The following is a 23,087-nucleotide window of genomic DNA, read 5'->3' on the forward strand; positions in this document are numbered from 1 at the left end:
TTTCCTCAGCAGTGCCATGATTGTATTATCATGTGTGACCAAACCAGTTGCTCTTTACTCCTTTCAACAATAGCACTGGATTTTTTTAAAATAACCCCTTTCTGAATGGCTTCTGGAACAAAAATATCTGTATAAAATACCTGAAGAAATAGCAGGGTGGGAGTGTCGTGGAGGATGTTCCACAACCTGGGCACTGTAGCCAAAAAATCCTCTTTTGCATGTCCACCCTTGCCTTGTCTAGTTTGAATAGCCCTAGTCCCTGACGTATCGCTTTGCTCTTCATGTAAAGCAACCAAGCGTTGGAAGACTGATCCTTACTCCCTGTGCCATTTTGACAACCTGAAACTGCCCCAGGGGTGCTGTGTAATCAATTGAGGAGAAACGTACACATAGGCCCTCAGTACAGGTGAAGCCCCTAATGAGGCAAATAGTCCACTGCTCCAAGGCTATCTCAGATTGGGGAAAATGCCATGAACACCATCTCCCTGTGTGCCGCCGTTCTGATACAAAGCAAATCCTTATGTGCCTGGGAGGGATGGATTCCCAAAAACACACCTGCAGATTCAGTGCAGAGTCATACGCAGGAAAAATGTATAATGTGGTCGGGCCATTAGAGTTCTCTGATCTGGTGCAGCAACTCTGATCTGGTGCAGCACTCTCAGTGGGAGATGTGTGACTTCTGGGTAGGGTTGCCAGCTCCAGGTTGGGAAATACAAGGAGATTTTGGAGGGGGAAACTTGAGGAGGGCGGGGTTGGGAGAGGGGAGGGACTTCAGTGGGGTATAATACTACACAGCCCACCTTCCAAAGTGGCCATTTTCTCCAGGTAAACTGATTTCTTTCATCTGGAGAGCCACTGTAATAGCAAGAGATCTCCAGCCATGACCTGGAGGTTGGTAATCCTTCTGGGTCATATGTTGTCCCAGGACATGGGTGTGCTTAAAGCTTGACACAGTTCAGTGGGGCTCAAAGACATGGGGTAGTGTCAGTGTAATGCTACAGTGCATGCTTGGTGCTTGGTGCTTGGGGGGTCAACAGTGGGAGGGCTTCTAATGTCCTGGCCCCACTGGTGGGCCTCCTGATTGCACCTGGTATTTCTGGCCACTGTGTGACACAGAGTGTTGGACTGGATGGGGCTTTGGCCTGATCCAACACTGGCGTCTCTTATGTTCTTATGTTCTTATGCTGTACATGTTTTGCACAAGAGGAAAGCTTTAACAACACAGTCCTATCATAAATCTCTTTCTTAACTAACTACCTGATGACTGTTTCAAGAAGGAAAGGAATATGCCTCCTTTTAAAATGCTGTTTTCACCTGTTTAATATATTACATGATTCCAATTCATATGGGACACTAATTTCAAAACCCACACCATAAATTCATGACGGTACATTAACATTTGTGCACGTGTTTGTTAAATATTGTCACAGGTTTGATTAGCAGGATAACTGTACTCTCCAATTTTGGAAGAGAATTTGATTTTTACAAAGCAAATATCTGGCCACATGCGGCTGAAATGTTTTACTTTTTGGAAACCCATAGATGAACTTCCAGTAAATCTGCGGTTACGCATTGGAATGGATGGTAAAGAACACATGATTTTGTTCCAAAGTCAATAGCAAAGCGTTGTGCTACAGAATACGTGCAGAGCTATGGTTCTAATTTGGATATGAGTGTGTAGGAAAGAGAGAATTTGGAATAGTCAACTAACACGTCAGGGGGAAGGCTTGCTTGAAAGCAGATCTCCCTGGCTTGTAAAGCTTTCCACGTGTTTGAGTGTTTGATGCGGGTGTGTGGCAGGGAGGAATGATTTCAAAAATAAGAATTGCCCTGCAACGTTTAGTTGATACAGCCCCTGAATCTCAGGAGATGGCAAGCGATGTTAGACAGTTGTTTCTTGGTGCAGAATTATTTAAAATGACTACAGGTAAGGTCTCCTCAAAGTCTGGTTCACATAGAAGGAACTAAGCTTAAAAGTCTTAAAAGTCATTTTGAAAGTCTCTAGTAACTGACAAGTTCCCCCCACTGCCTACCAGGGCTTAAAGCCAGGTTTTTCAAACTTGGTTTTATGGGGTTCCACGTAACTTTACAACTTTCCGTCCCAAACATTTCTCATCACTTTTGAATTTTGTAATTGTTAAATAACTGCTTTTTAGTTTATTTGTAATGTAGGTGAGGCAGGGAGAAGAGGTTGGGATTCTATAGAATATCACAAAAAGTTATTGTGGCTCTTTAACTCCAAAAGGGCTAAAAAGCCCTGAGCTAACTGCGGTGGCTCAAGTGGTTAAGACGCTGAACTGCAGGCTGTGGAAGGTCGGTAGTTCAGCAGTTCGAGACCGAGCTGCCGCATGACGGAGTGAGCTCCTGTCTCTAGTTCCAGCTCCTGCCAACCTAGAAGTTTGAAAGTGAGAAATTGCAAGTAGATAAATAGGTACCACTTCAGTGGGAAGGTAACAGCGTTCCGTGCGTCTTGGTGTTTAGTCATGCTGGCCACATGACCACGGAAACATCTTTGGACAGCGCTGGCTCTTCGGCTTTGAAACGGAGATGAACACCGCAACCCTAGAGTTGGATTCGACTGGCTTTCGAGCAAGGGAACCTTTACCTTTACCTTTTTAAGTGTTGTGGAAGTAGAATAGTTACATTTGGGGCCTGAGAGTCCAGCAAAGGCCCAATATCATCTGCAAACCCCACTACAATGTTATTTGAGAGGTCAAATAGCATCCTGAGTGTTTGTGTGAGATTATACAATTATATGGGACCTGCACATTTATACTGGACCTGGAGAAATAATGATTGGGTTCTTCTATTGAGTGCCAATCGGATGATTATGTCTTAACTTCTAAAAACATATTCTTTTCAAAACATAAGAATCAGAATTTTGTACTGGGGATGAGGGCTGCAATGTTAGGATGTGTGTTTAAGTCCCACTTCCATTGAGCTCAGTAAGTTTAATTGACGTGTGATGCTGACTGAGGCAAAAGGTCTTACCTGGGGACTTTGCACTTAGAATCATAGAGTTGGAAGGGACCTCCAGGGTCATCTAGTCCAGTCCCCTGCACAATGCAGGAAATTCACAAATATCTCCCCACATACATACCCGTGCTCCATGCCAAGAAGATACTTGAATAGTATCTTGTTTGAATTGGGCTGCTGTCAGCAAAGTAGCTATGCAGCAGTGTTTAGGATTGTAGTATATGTTGCACAAGACATAGTACACTGCAGCATTGCTGCCTAAAATGTTGGTATGTACCCAACATGCAGTTCCCTCTATGGATTGGCATTTCTGTTTGCAGAAGATGAGAGTGAGGCAGTGGTTTCTGTCTATTCTCCCCTCCTGCTGCAAACCCACATTTGGTTCCCTGTGTAGTAGTTACTAAGGGTTTACTGACACCCCCCCCCCCCAAGAACAATGGGGTGGGCTGAGTGTGCAGCAGCAGCAGGAGGAAGTGGAAAAGACCCCCTCCAAAAAGTCCACAAATGGTTGAATACATACTGTTGTTTTTAATTCTTTTTTAAAGCATTGTGCACAGATTATAATTTTTAATGAGCCACATCTGTCCTTATATCTTTTTCTAGGTTTTCCACTTTGTTCTAGGAATTACTGAAAAGCCTTTCAACATTTTACCAGATTCATTTTACAAGAATGATAGTGTTGCTGATAAGGATGCAGGTGTTTGGAGGACATTGTCAAAACACATGGAGGGAGACAAAGGCAATTCTGCTTTTAGAGGCAACTTCCAGACCTCAGCAGGCTTTCAGTGCTTATCTCTGATAAATACTGGCGACATTTTAGACAGGAATAGCAACTAGTTAGAGCTGGAAGGACAAGCTAGAGGAGTTCTAAACTTGTGACCATAATACCACTTTTTCTTTTTTATTTCATTCCTCAATAAGGTTTAATTTTAAAAATCTTTTTATTTTTGATAGCATTTTTTAAAGTTACTTATCTGTTAGGACCAGGTTTTTCAAAGAATTATTTGTTTCTCTGTGCAGGCGCTGACAAGTGTGGAAGACGCTGTTTTGAAGATCTACAATAGCACCTTTTCAAAGGACATACATTGGCATAAAGAACAGTGAAAGAAGTTGATCTGAGAAACCCAGCATCACAAAAATGACTTCGGCTGATATAATTCCTGTATTTGCTTTGGTGCTGTGGCATTTGGCATCAGCAGGTAGGTGAAATTGTGTGAATTAATTGTTGTTTTGTGGTTCAAGGATTTTGAATGATTGCAAAATTGCAATCTCTGATAAGAGAAGTTTAGGTCAATTTGCTGTTATGTCACTCAAGGTTAAGTGCCCTGGTAATATCAGAAATGTCACTAGGAACCGTTTGTTATAGTTTCAGTTACTTGCTAAGACTGTCCCCATCCACTTCCCTCCCTTTGAGGTAGGGTTGCCAACCCCCCCGGTTTGCCAGGGGTCCCCCGTTTTTTTGGGGGTTCTACCCGCTGTCAGCCAGATGGCCGGCGGGGGAAGCCCCACCCCCAACACCCACAGCCACCCATCTCTCTCCCTTTAAGTGTGTGGAACCCGTGTTTCCTCCCAAGCCCAATGGCCGCAAGCTTGCAGGGAAATGCCAGCTTCCAGCTCTTAAAAGGGAAACACGGCTGCTTTTAAATGGGAAATGCCGGCTCCTGCATTAAACGCTGGCTCTAAGTGCAGGGAACTGCTGTTTCTGGAGATCCGGCGCGCGGGTGGGGGGGCGGCGGCGGCAGACGTCCCCAATGTGATGTCATCACGTCAGGGGTGCCCTGCCCCCTCCAGGAACGCCCCCAAAGTCCCCCGCTGGGGGTGGAAGATGGACTTGGCAACCCTACTTTGAGGCAAGATTTTCCCTGTTTTTCTTTTGTGTCCTTTCACTGACTGAGCAGCCCTGGTAATGTGTATTCTTTTTTTAAAAGTAGCTTTAGCAGTCCCACCCTGTGTCAGTAATATGTAATGGCTGTTTTCTCAGCCCAGGACCTGAGGGAAGGGTTACGGTCTCCCTTAAATTTAAACGACAGAAAATGACACTTGAAAGGCTTTTAAAATTAAAAAATAACCGAAGAGTTTATTTAACATCAAGGGGAAAGGTTAGGTGAAGTCAGAGGTTGAAAATACTGAGGTAAAATAGTATAAGCACAAACTCTTATTCTTATAAATCAGGCTTAGAGTTTCTTGAATTATTCACAATTACTATGGTTCTTTATTTTGAGAGGCTTTGGTTCCTGGTTTTCCCAAACCACCCCAATTCCCTTTATTTATATAATAGCAGACTCTTTTGGTGCCCTGAAGGCTGGTACCCTCTTCCCAGTACCCAAACCCATTCTCTTGGAACACCAAAAATCTTCTTGAGTTGTTAACTGACTTTCAGTGTCTCCCCAAGCAGTTTCCAATCACACTAGACCAGGGATCTCTGTACTCAGAGATGATGTTCTCTGTTGGACTGGATAGGGAATCTTCTTCTCTCCCTAAAAGATTTATCCCCTTTTCCTTTAGCCTGAATGGGAGACTTCTTATGCTGCCCAAACATTCTTGCCAAACTTTTCCCAGTTACTGTCTGTGTTCAAAACTGCCCTTAGCTAACGCTGAATTTAAAACTATATTAAGTCGCCGGTGAATTCTGACTTTGTCAGCACTAGGGCTAGTATAAGATTATCTCTACACATGTCTTGTCACAGAATCTCCTCTCCTCAGCATCCAGCTCACACAAGACAATTTTAGCTCAGCTGATGCCAACCAATCAGATTGCCTGGAGCAGCCTGTCATTCAAGGCTCTCCTTCTCTGTGAAGTATTCACAGTCCTGTAGTTTTATGTACAGCACTTTTAAGCCTCTTAAAAAGTCCATCACGCGAAAGTGAAAATGACAAGAAGCGGGACCCACAATATTCGTTGGGGGGGGGGGGCTATTCCCCATGGCTCCTGGGTGGCCAGCCTGCTGAAGCAGCAGGAGCTATACATGGAGGAGGAGGAGGTGGCTACAGGTGAGCCCAGTAGGTGGTTTACAGGCCGGCCAAGGCTTCCCCCCTGCCACCGACAGCAGCAACTGTGGCAAGCCCTGCACAGCTCTGCCACAGTTCCCAGTGGTAAGTGTGTTGTCCGTGCATGTACAGGGAATGCTCTTTTACTTTTGGGGGGATTTAAGTATTCCCTGTATAGTTTTTTCAACATTTCAGATTTTTCTGTACACCTGGGGAGTGCCCCAAGTGTGCAGGGAAATCTCCCCCCCGTGCCCCCTCTATGTGGATTTAGATATCTGCACAGAGGGGGCACCTTGGCTATTAGATATATAGATAACCGAATGACTTCTTGAACTATTTCTTTTATTGCACTTAAAGGTGTATATTGATTAGCTTATAGTTATGGTTTTGAAGATCTACAGGCCTTCCATTCTGTGTAGTGACATACTAGCCGAGGACCTAAGTTTTCAAGGAGATTTTCCCTCTCACCTTCTATTCCCCAATGAGCAACAGAACAATTGTTTCTAGGCCCCCCTCCCCCCTCAATTCCTCTAGGACCACTAAAAGTTAAGGTACAATCACAGGCTTATTTATCTACTCATGGTTAAGTGACACACAACTTTTCAGTGATGTCATCCTCCTAGCCACTATCCATGTCTTTTAAGACTCCAAAAATATCGAGAAAGTAATTTTTGTTTACATCAACTGAGCAAAGGAAGAAATAATAGTACAGAATAATACAGAGAATAATAGTACAGTATTTTATAATTAAACCTTTGTTTATCCTAGATAAGGAAAGAAGCTAAGCTTCTATTCTTGATTTCCAGCTTGTATTAGCCCATGAGATGAAGGGGGGATGGGACACTTTTTCTTTTTCCTTTTCATTGTCTCCAGACCTCAGGATATTTTGGGTGATACTAGTTAGTAACTGTTTTTTTTATTTATTGTCTTTACTGTTTTTGCAACCGGGTCATAAACAGCAAGTAACTGTTTTTAGGTTACTGCATATAGGATCTTGCTGCATAAGTGCTAAGAATTTGCTAACCTATTCTTGTGGGCTGTATTTTTTTGTTTGTTTTCTGACTACAAACCTACAAACACTACAACACTAACACTATACCTAAAATAAGCTATACAAGGATCATATTTAATGATTAAATGCATATTTAGTAAAGCTCTCTCTATAAAAAATAGTTTTTGGAATATAGCTAATTTCTACTGCTTCTATTTCAGACTGGTAATTATGAAATTGAATCAAGTAAATACAGACAATAAGACTTTTAGGCTTTTACAGTTCTACTAAATCTGTTTCTTTCCTTCCTTCTTGGTATATTTCCATTTGACTTTCAGGACATTTGGGGCTGCCACCCCTAATTCTGATTCGGAGTGTTCTTCTGGATTACTACTCGCTGTTGATTCGGATTCTTCTGTCCCCTGTGTGCTACTTTTTTCTTCAATATTTTGTTCCTCTGCTGTATCTTTTTTATTCTCTGGTCTTTGTTGCTGTTCCAAGAACAGCTTAGCTTTAAAAACAGAGTCTATCTTTTCTTTTTTTTCTTTGTAGTTGAAGACCAATCCTTCGGGTACTATCCATATTAGGGAGTGGAGTTTTTCTGCAAGAAGCTGGTTAAAATTTTGTATTGTATCCTCTTCCTCATTTCAAATAGAATGTCTTTTAAGACTCTGATTTCTTCGTCTTAGATTTTTAAGGTAGTCCCATTTGTGGCCTTGAGCACCACGTCTCTTGTTGATCTTTTAGAGAATCTCGCCACTATCTCCCCAGGCAGGTTCTTTTTCTTAATAAATTCTGGATATGTCCGATAGACTAAGTCCAGATTGCTTTGCAATGTGTCCGCCGTTAAACCTGTCATTGGGGCCAATGCTTCACTTATTATTTCTTTCAGGTTCTCATCTTGCTGTTCGGGAACACCTTGAAATCTCAGAACATACACTGATTTTTCCATTTGTAGTCTTAAAAGTTGGTCTTTATCGGAGGATCTTTATTTTTCCATCACCTCCAGTCTTTGATCAGCCTCTTTTACTTTCAACCAGGGCTCTTTTTGCAGCAGGAACTCCTTTGCATGTTAGGCGACACACCCTGAATGTAGCCAATCCTCCAAGAGCTTACAGTAGGCCCTGTAAGAAGAGCTCTGTAAGCTCTTGGAGGATTGGCTACATTAGGGGTGTGTCATCTAATATGCAAAGGAGTTCCTGCTTTTTCACTGATTTTACTGTCTCCTCTGTTTTTAAACTCGTCTCTTTAAGCTGTTTTTGGATCTCATCCAACTTCTTGTTGGTATTAATCATCTGCTCCAGCAGGGGGTGCAATGCAGTAGCCAACATATTCGAAAAGTCAATGTTTACTTCCAGTTTAGTAGCCGGAAGTGTTGATCTTGTAGTTCCAGGAGAGTGTCTCAGTCTCTTCGCCATCTTTTCTGCCCGCCCAGCTATTGTTTATATTTCAAGGAAAGTTTTCAAAGTTTTCAAAAGTCAGCAAAAGTTGCTTCAAGAGTTCGCTGTAATTAAGTTTGTACTTTGCCTGGTTCAGTCAACCATCAGCATTGCTTCTAGCCCCTCTCATTGGATAAATTCGTTTAAAATTGTATGGGGGGGAGACATGAGCTAGCTCCCTCCCTCCTCAGTCGATACCGCGGGGCTTTGGATATGCGCTTTGCCGGATAGCCATCCAACAAAAAATTTGCACTCATGCTTCATTCCATGTCTGGTGCAGAGGTATGGAGAGCTTTATTTTCGTGGGATCACTTGTTCGCTCACCCAGTGTATGCCTCTTAATGCCATAATGGCGCAGTGGTAACGAGACCTATCAGGGCTGGGAGGTGCCTCAATTCCTTGGCCGCAGCCTCAGGAGAGGCGACCTCCAGCGCCCCAGGCTGGGAGTCCCCTCCAAGGACTCCGAGGGGGTGTCTGGATCAACCGCCCCCCCTCCCATCTGCCATGTTACGGGCTGCTCCTTTCGGAGTACCGAAGGAGCGTGCCTGCCATGGAAGCGGCTGAAACTGGAAGTCTTCTGTGGCCTGTATTTCTTGAGGCCACGTACTTTAAATCAAGCATAGACAAGGAGCTCTTAGAGCACATTCAGTTGAAAAAAGTGAGTTGATTCTGTCTGCTGAATTGTTGTTTGAAAGACTGGAAATGGAGAGTGAAGTAGTGAGTTGAATTGGCAGCCACAGGTTCAGGAGAGGGCTTTGTAGGTTTTAACATAATTAAGTGGCAGACCACACCTCAGCGTGTCTGTACTTTGTCTTCTCTGGAGTCCTGCTGTGTACAAATAAACACAGTGATATGGAAAGTTAGATTACATAGAAAAGACTCAAGTGTTTAATGCAGAGACTGAAAAGCAAGTGCTGATACTAGGTGGGTTTCTAATTGATTATCACTATGCATAGACAAGTAAGAGATTTAGATTGTGGTGGTTTTAATTACATGGTGCATCCCTACACAATGGCATTCTTTTGTTTTAAAAAATCCATACAGTCATAGACATTAAAACTATTTAAAACTTGTAAATTATAAAGCAAGGAAACTAAAAGTATGTCATATGAAAGCATGTGCAGAATATAAAATATTTTTAAATATAAGAAGAACAGACACACAGAAATGGATGGATCATCTGCCAATGCTATAAGATGAAAAGAAAAGACAGTAGTAGGCAGCTATCTTTGAGTTCCAGGTTGCTACGTGAAGGAAACAATGTATGGGTCACCTGCCAACATAAGATGCAATACCTGGGCTGTGAATGTTGTCTCTCTAGGAGCAGGTCTCAAATTTAGCTTTAAATGCCAGATAATGGTGGGAATAGCATACATATTGATCTATTCTTTTCTTGCTCTGCCTGAATTCATGATGGGACTATTCATGTGCATAAAGCACTGCAGTGTGAATATTTCTACTGGATCTGAAAAAAGAAATATTAGGAAAGTACTTACATATGGCAGTTCATCTAATGACTTTTACTGGGAATATTGTCATCTCAGTATCTGTACAAATAGAATGCAAATAGAGTAAAGGACCTCTACTCATTAATTTGCTGTGTGGTAGTACTTTCTGAACATAAAGCTACTTTCTGGCTCAGTTATGCATCTATAAAAGCTATTCTGAAAATTATTCTGGAGAATAGGGTGTATCTGTCTTAATTTATTAATGGCGATAACTGCCTTGGTTTTTCTTCTGGCACAAAAGTATGCAGTCTAGGACAGGTCCGCAGGGAAGTGAGCAAATGGAGATGATGTGGTGGGGAGACTGGACTGTGGATGACAACTTGCTTTAATCTGAGATGGCCTCATTGTGGAAAAGATGACCAACCACAGAGGAGACATGTCTGGGCAATAAACTTGGTTATGCATTGACCTACTTTAAACCAGTTACATGGAAAAGAATACCCTTTCGGGAATGAAACTTCCTGGGATATTTTCCATAGTTGAACTCCTAATGAAGGCATACAGTAATGTTAACTTTGATTTGTTTGCACCAGATGATTCTTGGATATTGTCATGGTGTTATTTTGCAGCAAATATACCTATAAAATATGGGCTTGGCTTATAATGTTATTTCCAGTGGTTTAACAAAACATTCCTACCTCCCATGTCTCTTTGCATCCCACCGGTTCTCCTGGGAGACAAAGAACCCCCAGGAACAGTGTACACGGTGAAGCCAGGACTGCAGTGGGAGGGAGGATCATCAACTCTCCCCCTTTCTGTCAGCCTGCAGCAGAATGATAAGCATATCTGAAGATGAGTATGACATCTGGCTCTTTTGACCCTGATGATGATCTGAGTGAAATGAAAGGAATGAAAATGGAAACAACCGAGGTTTTTGTCCTGCCTGCCAATCTCAGGCCTGTGTGGCACACCCTATTCTGGGTGCAAGGAGCAGAGTGTGCATGCAAAAACATTATTTCGGCCCCGTTCACACGGAGAATTTGCCACGCTAAAGATACGGATGGTAGGCGGATTTTCCGGGCGCGATCACACCGCAACATCTGGGAAGTGTAGGGCACCCGTGGCTAACCTGTGGCTTTGTGCTGAAGATACGGAGTAAAAAACTAGTATTTACGATGTACTAGTTTCCGGAAAACACGGGCCAAGGGCGGGCGTCTGATCGTGTCCCATTCTAGTCCCATCGCAAACCGGTTAGTTTTTTTTAAAAAGTCTGCACAGGATGCGCATAAATGATCATGCGCATGCTCACCTTTTGGTGAGAAAAAAATATTCCCGGTTGCTACGGAAGCGGCGCCTAGCGATTGCTGGTGTGATCGCGCCGCGCTGCTTCTTTGACGTGCTGCAGGATAGCCGTGTGATCGGCACCGCCTTAACCACGGGACCTCGACGGGGTTTGTGATCAGGTGGCCGTGCATTATTTTTCTCTGGGGCAAACAGCCACGCTTCCCCCCTGCATTTTCCGGCCCGTGTGACCGGGGCCTTCGTTTAGTTTTGCCATTCTTTTTTAATGTGTTTCTCATTCATTTTGTTATTTGCTAGTCCATTTTTGTTTTCCATTGATTTCAGTGGAAGACTTACCCCTTCCTTTCTTGCCTGTAACTCTGCTGCTCTATGTTCAAATGGGATGAAATGTGTAGGCGTTCTACTACTCCCTCAAAGCCCTGAATTTGCCAAATGTTAGAGAGAGAGGACAAAGGCACTTATTAAAAAGCTGTGCATTCTCTGGGCTTTTCATTGCTCAAACTTTTTTTGCTGGAAATTAGGGAACTTCCCAGTCTATCGGATATTCCATCTCTTGTAACGTTTCTGTGAACATGCTGCTCCAGCCAGTGTATCCAATGCAAAAATGCTTCCATTGCGTTGTTTTGCCTTTTCAATATAAGGCATTAATTATCTGATGGAAAAAACAAAGCAAATGAGGTTTTTCATTAAAATTAATTTTGGATTCCATCATTAGTTTCTGTTTTTAAAGCTAATGAAATGATTGGCACCCATTTATTTCATTTCTCATTTGTTTTTAAAAGGATTGCATAACTGTACTAAAGAGGACTCTGGTACCTGAGGACATACAGTCCTTTGTCATTTACTGGGTTAGGACCCAGCTTGAGACTGTGGGATTCCTGGTTCAGACTCCAGAGACTTTAACTGCATTATAATGTTTCCTCAGATTAGGACTCTGAGGTAGCTATCCCAATGTTCTGAGTTCTCATTTGTTAATATCTCTCCTTATATATAATTGAGTAGTGGGGTGGCACTTTCTAAATATTCCACACACCTCTAAATCAGTTGTCTCTATGATGTGTTACTCAGAAGCTGTCCCTATCCACTGGCTGCATTGCCTGAGTCCCACCCACAGAGGCGGTGCACGCCAAAACTTTCCTCAGAAGATGGTTGCTTTGCTCTGGTGAACACAGCTACTGTCTTTGCTCTCCTCGCTAGAGGACAGTTGATTTTCTCAGGGGACAAACCCCACCGTCTTTAGCCTACAAGCCAAGTTTGCTGAGGCAACACTTTCCAGAATGGGAAAAAAACCCGCCAAGTAAACAGCTGTCAGCGTGGTGGACGTGGTGGTGGGGACTAGCCCAAGTTATCACAAAAAAGCCAGTGGATACACACACAAGCAGAGATAGAGGATGGGACCAGGCACACAGAAAACAGGAAGCCAAAAACCCGAGGCATGTTGCAAAGCAGAAATACAGACAAACCCTGGGATAAACCCTGTGAGTGGGGGGAACCATTAACCACACCTAGAGTGTGAAAACCAATTACAAAGAGAGAGGCAAACCGACAGAGACAGATACAGACATCCAGATACATATTTAAAGTGAAAAAAGGATGGAAAAAACCAGGAACCCGGATTCCAGGGTCTCCCATTGGACCGTGAAGAGTACCACATCACCCATAGGCAGATGAACTGCCACTCAAGAGTAATCAGTTGGCATTGGATGGGTGATGGGTCCGCTGTTCTCTGCCACCCACTGCAGCCTAGGTCACTCTTCTCTGATTGGGCCAGCATTTCAAGGTCATTGGCATACGGAAGCTGATTGGACCTCATTCCATTTCACACCTCAAACCCCCCCCCCCCCCGAGACAGTTGGAACTGTCAGTTGCATATGCGACCTGGTGTATCCTGAAGTAAAATGTGTCCTCAGCCACAACACATCACTTCCCCTTCAAAAGAAACAAACTCAATAACACAACCATGCCACACCACAAAAAAGACAGATCGCACCATAAGCAGAATACCACAAGACAAAAAATGATAGGAAAAGGTGTCAGCAGTCACCCTATTACTGCCACTGATATGTACCTGAGAGCGCTTTGGAGGATGGTGTGCAGGTCCCAAATTCATGTTATAAAAGCTGCATGGGGGATTATGGACCATTCACAGACTTTCAACCTAACATACCTCACAGGGTTGTTGTGTGGATCATATGGGGGAGAGGGGAATGATGTCAGCTACTTTGGTTCTCATTGCAGGGAAAGACTGCCCTTTCCCTAGGTAGAGGCTGCAGGGAGAGAAGAGGAGATGTAAACTTGAAGACAGATAGGCAGATAACGGTAGGCTGATGGTTGTCTGGAAAGGACATAAGGTTGCCAACTCCAGGTTGGAAACTTCCAAGATATTTTAGAGATGAAGACTGCCTAAGGTTGGGGTTTGAGGAAGAGGGGGACCTCAGACAGATACAGTGCCATAGACCCCCACCCTCCAAACAAGCCATTGCTTCCTAGAAAACCATTGTTGCCAATCTCCAGGTGACAGCTGGAGAGCTCTTAAAGTTTTGGTGCTAATTCAAAGTGCTGGGGATGTGTTGCATTCTGGCAGGGGATGCTATGAGTGTAGAAAATAAATGTGGACAGAGTAGTGTTTTGGAAAATCTTCAGGAATTGTTTGGTGCATTTACCATGGGGCACCCACCCAGAGCCTCTGGCATTTTCTCACTCTGTTGGCATCAAAACCAATTTAAGGCAAAATAGAGATATGAAGACTTTTCCATCCTCCTTTGCATTAATCTATCTTTGTTGGCAACCCTAGGCCTGCCAGCACTCTCAGGGTGACTTCATGCCTCATGTCTGGCATTACTTCACTAGCCCTGACTACTTGCTCCTGTTCAAGGAGCCTCCCTGTCGAAGCTGCCTGGGTAATTTGGGACCAGCCACAGACTTTCTGCCTAACCTCACTTACAGGGTTGCTGTACAGATCACAAAATGGAAGAGGAGAATGAAGTAAGCCGCTTTGCTCCCCACTAACAAGAAAGACAGAACTTTGCCTAGGACGAGGCTGCTGAGAGGGGAGGAGATAAAGTTGCCAAATTTAAGTACGGAAATTCCTGGACATTTCAGTTGTGGAGCCTAGAGAGGGTGGGTTTGAGAAGGGGTGGGACCTCTGACAGGTACACTGCCACAAACACCAAACTCCGAAACTGTCAAATGTGTCCGGGACCACGGACAACAATTACTCTCTACTACCATAGGTATGCTGTTCTTCACTCCCACATTAGTTCTTTATTTTTTTTATCTGCAAAACACTACTGTGTTTACTCTGCCTTCAAGATACAAAATCATTGACCCCACCCTCTTTCTAGAGCTTGTTGCATTTCCCCCCCACAACGGGCCTTATTCCTAGTATACTGAATAATAAGCAATTTGAATTTTAGCCCACTGGGGTACTGTAAAGGATTAATAAGTGTGAATAAGGTCTTATAAGCCTTCTTGTGCACACCATATTATCACAGCTGTTACAACAGGATTTGGTGGAAATGGAGAGTAATGATGTTGTTTTTTATTTTGTTTAGGTTTTTTTTGTCCCACTTGATAATCAGTCCCGATAAAGATTTTGTGTATCTCAGTTCTGAGTCATGCAACACCATGGTGATGATTGGCATGGAAATGGAACAATAAAAATAAACATTTCCTTTATTGCTCTGACTTTTTTTGAAGGAAAATCCTCATGGGCTTTCATCAGTGGAGTTTCAAAATAAACCAAAGCTAACATGGGAGAAATCCCCTTGAATTACAGGGTGAATTGCATCTTGGGAACTGGATTACTATAAGCAAATTTGCACTCAGGGTTCCCCACCCCCCCAGTGTCCTCCAGTTTTTTGAAGACTGGAAACTTCATTATTTTCTCTGTAACAATTAGATTTTATTAGGGAGTAACAGCTGTGAACTTACTTCCTTTCCGGAGAAGAAAATGCAGCATTTGTCTGCGTATTGCCATGGTGTTCAGTTTGGCATGAAGACTGAACTCCTACATTTCATCTAGGATTTAGCCATAGGATATCCTACATGTGCTATCTTTGATGTTGTGGCAGTGTGTGAACAGTCAGTCACAAAGTTAGCATTTAAGATTTTATAGATTGCATCAAAAGGTATTCAAAAGGTATTACATGGCTTTTGGTTATGAGGTAGCAATAACCCAATAATAGTAAAGGTAAAGGTTTCCCTTGCTTGAAAGCCAGTTGAATCTGACTCTAGGGGATGGTGCTCATCTCCATTTCCAAGCTGAAGAGCTAGTGCTGTCCAAAGACTTCTCCGTGGTCATGTGGCCAAAGCGGTACCTATATATCTATTTGCAGTTTCTTGAACTGCTAGGTTGGCAGGAGCTGGGGCCAGAGACGGGAGCTCACTCTGTCACGCGGCACTAGGGTCTCAAACTGCTGAACTACAGACTTTCCGGTCTGTAGCTCAGCATCTTAACCTCTGAGTCACCGCAGTCCCAGCCCAATAATTGAGTTCCATAATTAATTAAAAAATTAAATAACTAAAGGCCAAAATACAAGTTTTTTTAATGCCTCTCCTACCAAAGTAAATAGTAACTGGGAGTGTGACTGAATTCAGGAAAATAATATAGAGGAAAGGTTTAAAGCTCCCTCCCCAACATTGTGGCTCAGGTTCAAGCGTATTTGTTGTCCCCCCCTTAAAAAACAACAACCCTACAAATCTGTCCAGATGTCTCTAAACATCACTTCTAGATTGAATATTAGCAATGGACATCACCCTGCCAACAAAAGTGTATGGTCAAAGGAATGGTATTCCCAGTAGTAATGTATGGCTGTGAGAGTTGGACCATAAGGAAGGCTGAGCGCTGAAGAATAGATGCTTTCGGATTATGGTGCCCGAGAAGACTCTTCAGAGTCCCCTGGACTGCAAGGAGATCAGATCAGTCAATCCTAACTGTTCCCTGGAAGGCCAGATACTGAAGCTGAAGCTCAGATACTTTGGTAACCAAATGAAAAGGGAGCATTCACTGGAGTAGACCCTGATGCTGGGAAAGATTGAAGGTCAAAGAAGAAGGGGATGGCAAAGGACGAGATGGTTAGACAGTGTTATCGATGCAATGAACAATAAATTAAGCAAACTCTGGAGGACGGTGGAAGACAGGAGGGCCTGGCATGATGTGGCCCATGGGGTCGTGAAGATTTGGACCCAACTGTGTGACTGAACAACAACAAAAATATTTCATCTAAAGGCACAGAACTATTACAAGTGTCTGAATGAAGTACGTTTATCCCAGCTGGCATCCCATATCGTTAGAAGCACTTGTACCTAGGAGGAAGACCAACTTGGAATTTCTCACCAGTAATATAGAAGATGGTAATTTAATGGTAATATAAATTCCTAATTCATCACTGAATTTAGAGATTTTTAATTGATATGTACAGAAGTAAATGTACTGTTTTTTAAAAAGAAACATCTGGTGTCTGTGTATTTTATGTGAAAGGCTGACCTGTGGAACAACAATGTTGGCGTGTGCAAATATATTCCAGTGGAAAAGTTTATTGCATGCAAGAACTATGGGAGCTTACTAGATATTTTAATGAGCACATCAGGACAGCAATTGTTTTTCCAACAGCAGATGCTTCATTTCTAACCGAAACATTTGAGGCCTTATTTTTACATTACTTCATGTGTACCATAATTTGTCCTGTAGACAAGTCCAGCTGTTTGATAGGTATGTGTATTCCCTGCACAGTAGCCAGGGTTTTATCAGCTGTCAGTCACATGGGTATTTACAACCACCAAGCCTGTCTCTTGAGTGTGTGTCTCCCACGGTGTTTATTGATACCTTTCTAAGTGGAATGTTCCATTTTATTGTAGTATCCAGTATGTCAGACTTGATGGTTATAAAAAGAGGGCTTTCTTGTAACAAAGCGATCCTCTCCAGTTCTTAAAAGGATGTGGAATTGTAATGTGTGGCTTGCCAAAGGCTCCATCCAAGCTTCTTCGCTTCAGAATAGGCTATAACAGTATATCCATAGCTCATTTATAAAGTCTGTGTAAATGACAAATGGGCACCTTAGTCCTTGTCAGTGGCAGAAGGGCCTTAGCACTTTATTTAGGTGCTTGTTTATTTGCAGGGCTTAGTAGTAGAACATGAAATAATGCAGATTAGAGTGCATCTGAGCATGTACAAAGTGTCTTTCTCGCAAAACGTGCTGTCCTTCTAGACTTCAGGAATGGAGGTTGTGAGCTGGAACATGAGATTTCAGACAAGCATGACTTACTACACCTCTCCTCTTATAAAGAATGAATGGGATCCCATAATACTTTTGCACTAAGAAAATAATCTTCTACTGGAGAAATGAATTGTCCTTCTGCCGTACAGGGAGCCTTTTTTTAGCCGACAGATCAAACCAATAGTCTATCTAGTCCAGCATCCTGTCTCACGCAGTGGCCAACCAGTTCCTCTGGAAGACCAACAACAGGGCATAGAGACCAAGGCCTTTCCCTGATGTTGTCTCCTGGCTCTGGGATTCAGAGGCTTATTGCCTCTGAATGTGGAGGGTCCCCACACTCACCATGGCTAGTAGCTACTGAAAAGACTTATCCTCCATGAATCTATCTAATCCCCCTTTAAAGCTGTTTATTCCTGTGGCCATCACTATATCCTCTGGCAGCAAATTCCACATTTTAATCACTCTCTGCATAAAGTAGTATTTCCTGTTGTCTGAGGAGAGATAATATAAGGAACAGATGGCCATATCTGGGGAAAGTAAGGTGCAGAAAGCACAGAATCAAGACTCTGAGTGGACAGTTCTGCCCAGTACTTGTTGGAAGTGGCAAAATAAATCCTTCAGTCAGTTTTTGATCTAAAGTGTATTCATTGTTCTTTTAGGCCTTAAAAAATTGAAGAAATATAAGCAAATGCCCATAAGTACTAAAGGAAGAAAATTGTGAGGGATGGAAGGATAAAAGGTGCCACAGCAAGGATGCCTTCTGACAGATATCTGCAACCAATGGATCCTGAGCCAAATGTGGCTTTTTAAAGAATCTTGAAGATATATTTGAAGGGTAGATGTGATGCTAGAATAATCAGTATGTGCAGGAATGAACATAAAAATGTAAGAAGAGCCCTGCTGGATCAGACCAATGGTCCATCTAGTCCAGCATCCTGTCTCGCACAGTGGCCAGCCAGTTCCTCTGGATGGCCAACAACAGGGCATAGAGGCTGAGGCTTTCTCCTGATGTTGCCTCCTGGCTCTGTGATTCAGAGGCACAAAGTTTACCCTCAGTCACCATGGCTAGTAGTCACTGATAAGACTTATTCTCCATGAATCTATCTAATCCCCCTTTAAAGCTGTTTATTCCTGTGGCCATTACTATGTCTTCTGACAGCAAATTCCACATTTTAATTTATTTCCTTTTGTCCATCCTGAACCTACTACCCATCAGCTTCAATGGATGCCCGCAAGTTCTAGTATTTGGGGAGAGGGAGAAAAATTTCTCTTTGTCAACTCTTTTGATCCCATTTATAATTTTATAAACCTCCATCATGTCCTCCCTTAGTCGTCATCTCTTTTCTATATTGAAAAGTCCCAGACTCTTCCAGCCTTTCTTCATAGGGAAGGTGCTCCAACCCCCTAATCATCTTGGTTGCCCTCCTCTGCCCTTTTTCCAACTCTGCAATGTCCTTTTTGAGATACGGATTGAAGACCAAGTCCATCAATTTGGTAGAAGTCAGTGGCCCCAGCTTTCTCTCCCCAATGCTGCTAGAGTTGCATACCAGACTTGACTTATTAAGTAAGGAGATAACTTTCCAGTTTTCAAGTTTTGTCACTTTTATGAAACACTATTCACACACGGTCTGCTGTTTATAATTTAACAAGCAAAGGAGAAAAGTATGCCAGGTCTGGGATCATAAACGCTGTAGATAAACTATCTTTTCCCGATAATGGCCACAAGTGAAATGTTATGTGCTTGGCAACTTACTAAGCTGCAGTGTATCTCGGTGTTTTTGGTTTACGTGAGTGCCTTCTCATTCCCTCCCCCCCCATCCCATTGCTTAAGCTTCATGTTGACGACTCTGATGCATCTTTAGTTTTCTGGGTTGTCCTTTGCTTGTGAATAAATATCACTGCTGGGAGACAACAGGACCTCTGTGTATTTATGAGGGAAATACTTTCCAAAAAACTATATCTTGCTTGCTGCTTAGTTCATTTAATTAGGCTTTGAAGGACCCTTTTGGGGGTGATCTGCTAAAAGGCTCTGAGGGTGTCTTACTTTTCTTATACTCCCCTTCTAAAAGAGACAGCTTTTGAGTTTATTTATTATTTATTTATTTATTTTTCGTACTTTACCCCGCCCTCCCCCGAGGGCTCAGGGCGGCTTACAGAGGCAAGAACACTTGCCATGGTAAAACAATCATATACATAAAAATTTAAAACATATACTGCATATTAAGATCTTAAGTTAAATCATAAATAAACAAAGTGCTCAGTGCCATTCATACTCCAAAGATGGCGGATCATCTGTCCAAAGTCCCCAAGGAGACGGCAGAAGGATTGTTCCATAATAGATGTTTCATCGGGACCTCAGGGCGGTGGTAGTATAGTAGGGGCGGCGGCTCCTACTCGAAAGCCTGGCGGAAGAGCTCCGTCTTGCAGGCCCTGCGGAACTGCATCAGATCCCGCAGGGCCCTGATCTCCGGGAGCTCATTCCACCAGGTAGGAGCCGCCACCGAAAAGGCCCTGGTCCTCGTGGCGGCTAGTTTGACCTCCTTGGGGCCCGGGATGGTTAGTAAGTTTTGGGCCCCTGACCGTAGTGCTCTTGGGTGCTCTTTTATCTACATCAACACAGTTGAAATTTGATTATTATTCTATCCCGCATTGTTGGCTTTATGGGCTGATGCCAGTAATAATTCTTTGCATTGAAATAACGTTCATGGCTTGTGGCTACCACTAATCCCCAGGCTGGGACCTGTGAAAGTTTTCGTGAAACTAATGTGACACTATATTCCAGAAAATAAATAGCCTGCCAATTAGAATTCCTTGACCTGGATAGCCCAGGCTAGCCTGATCCCAGCAGATCTTGGCTTAGGGTTGCCAAGTCCTACCTTAAGCCGTAGCGGGCGACTCCCGGCTTGTTCCGGGAGCGCCCGCACGCCACGAGCACATCACCCAAAAGTGACACAGCCGCGTCGGGTGCGCCGGGGACGGGGCTGAGGTCATCCGAGGGAAAAACATAGAGTTTTGGCTGCGTCACTTCCGGGTGACGTGCTGACGCTGGGCACGTCCTGTGCTTTGGGGGTGGGGTTCCCCCCGGGGCCCGATCCGCCGGTGGCGGGGAACGGGCCTCTGGGGCGGGGGTTTCCCCGCCCCCTGGGGGGACTTGGCAAGCCTATCTTGGCTGCTAAGCAGAGTTGGCCCTGTTCAGTATTTGATGGGAGATTACCATGGAATACCAGGGTTGCTATGCAGAGGCAGGCAATGGCAAACCACCTCTGAATGTCTCTTGCCTTGAAAACCCTGTGGGGTCACCATAAGTTAGCTGCAACCTGACAGCACAAAAACAAACAGAAAAATTACTTAGGCCATACATCCCAACTGTTCCTTTTAATCAGGGGCAGTTCCTATTTTTTAATGTGTTTTTGGTAAGAAAATTACCATTCCTATTGTGAACATATACCCCCTTTGGGAAACTACTTAGACTTTAATTCATGTGAATTGTCGTATTTTAGGGTTTTGCTCCCTCCCCAAGGCCTCCTAGAAGAAATTATATTACTGAGTTGATGAGTGGACACATCTTCTCCCCAGTGCACATGCATATAGATGTGTGCTTATGAACATTAAGGTATCATTCAGAAGTGCACAGCCTGCTATTTTACAAATTGCAGCCACCAAGGTATATTGTGAGCTGTGATAACATTTTTCACAATTAACTATTTTTTCTAATATCTTTTAACGCACCATCGCAAACACCATTGGCAGCAGGTGGGCTGTTGCCAAGTAAATGAAGATGGTCTACAATATCGAAGACCCTTTGGCAGTGTGTAAAGACAAAGGGGCATTAGGCCTTGGCAGGAGAGTATGGATGCTCAACCACATTTTCACCTGTCAATTTTTTGTAGGGTTTTCAAAGCTTAGTCACAAATCAAATAGTAAGAGGGAATGGGAACCCCTCTGCCAGATGACCTTCTTAGAAGGGTTACCTTGTCTCTATGTGGCTCCTCACTGAAATCCATCCTCCAGCACTTGGAAAGCTGTGCATTTTGAGAAGCTCTGCTTTCTGCCCACTTCAAAAAGAACTTAAATTTTATCCATGTTCCAACTTCCTGTTTCCTTGCTGCTGCTTCAGACATCGTGCTGTCAGCACATCTTTCCTGGCCAGGCTGCTATGAAATATTAATCATACTTCTATTTATGTAATGTTAAAGAAGTGACTAGGCACTTCACATAAAATAAAGGGATAGGCCTAGGCCTTGCCGGCAGGCTCAGTCTGGTAAAATATAAAAGAGGCATGAACTTTCCTTTCTGTAAGGATGTTTGAGTCAGATTGTGAGCTCAACTGCTGAAGTGATTAGTCTCAGGACCTGTAAGGAGAAACTCTGCCCACCTATGTTGATGGTTTCCATGTAGCAAGAAGCACTATAAATGACTTAAAGAAGACAGGGTTCCTGTCTGGTCAGTGGTTTTACTGCTAGTCTGGTGTGCTGGACTTCCGTCCTTGTTAGCCGAATTGCTTTATGTACAGCAATTGGCAATTTATAAATGGGTTCTTGCCAATTTATACCAAGGTCCTGATCCCACCAAGGGTTACCAGTAAAGGATTCGGGGCTGTTGTAGTTAAAATAGATGTCTTTTACTTAAAAATATGTCTCATACAAACAATACTGATGCACTTACACATTCAATCAAGTTCCTAAGAATTACAGTATGAAATAAGCACAGTTGCATTAGCAGGTAGGGGTGATGGTGGGCGATACTTATCTGTCTTGCAGCTTGGTTGTTCTCAGGGCTCTAGTCGGGGGGGAGCTCTCAGGTACGGAGCTCCGGAAGAGAACCTCTAGGGGGCGGGGCGGTCACGTGGTGAAGCCCCGCCCCCTTCTTTACCCCGCCCTCCGCTTCGATCCTCATTCCGTTTGGGAATGAGGATGAAGCAGGAGGGTAAGTAGCTGGGCCTTCTGACACACTTCCGGTGATGTCAGGGGGTGTGGCCTTCTGTCACTTCCGGTGATGTCAGGGGGCGTGGCATATGCAAATAAGTTATGCAAATGAGTTATGCTAATGAGCTCCGGCAGCTCTTTTTCTACAACAAGACCCCTGGTTGTTCTAATGAAGAATGGATGGGAAGAAATGGAAAACAAAGGGAATTCACACATGACCAGAACTAGTCAGAACGCGTGGGCAGTAGAGGCAAGGGTTGGGGATAGCAAGTGGGACTTAAGAGGGGTAAAAGCAGACAGGGGTTGTTGCGGGGGAAGTGCTAGGTAGCCAGGTAGGTAGAAGGAACCAGATGACTGGTTGTCTCCTTTTATAGGGGGTCCAAGAGATGGGTGGCAACTGTGCCAACCTCTTGACCCACCTACCTGTTAGTCCGTCCCAAAAACAATCCTATTGGTTGCATGTGGGAAGGGGAGGTTACCTAAGAGGGGTGGCCAATATTGTAACCTCAAACCTTACTCTAAGTATGGCATCTGGACAGGTGTGAAATCTAGGTGTCAGGATGCTTCATTGTAGTGCTGATGAAGTTGGCCAGTTCCTTTGATAACCAAATGTCCATATGGCAGGAAATTCCAGCTCAGGAACAAAGCAAGCGATGGGTAGTACGTGACTACAAACAGCTTTGTCATGGGGGGCTGTTTCTTCCTAGAGTTGTTGTTTCATTGCTCGCAATAATGGAGGTTTGTGCTTCTTCACCAGGCTGGGCAACTGTGTAGCTGAAACCTTATTTACATGTAAGGTA

At 43.6% G+C, this 23,087-nt stretch overlaps 1 protein-coding gene across 1 annotated transcript in view; it reads left to right on the plus strand.

The window, feature by feature from the left end:
* The first annotated feature begins 4,114 nt into the window (after positions 1-4,114).
* TGFBR3 (transforming growth factor beta receptor III) overlaps positions 4,115-23,087 on the plus strand; it is a 180,578-nt gene continuing 161,605 nt past the window's right edge. The window contains exon 1 of the mRNA XM_015420182.1: positions 4,115-4,175. Coding sequence (XP_015275668.1) covers positions 4,115-4,175 — 61 coding nt within the window. The remainder of the gene's footprint in view (positions 4,176-23,087) is intronic.

The sequence above is a fragment of the Gekko japonicus genome, unplaced genomic scaffold (assembly GCF_001447785.1).
Source record: "Gekko japonicus isolate JY-2015 unplaced genomic scaffold, Gekko_japonicus_V1.1 scaffold134, whole genome shotgun sequence".
Taxonomy (NCBI): Eukaryota; Metazoa; Chordata; class Lepidosauria; order Squamata; family Gekkonidae; genus Gekko; species Gekko japonicus.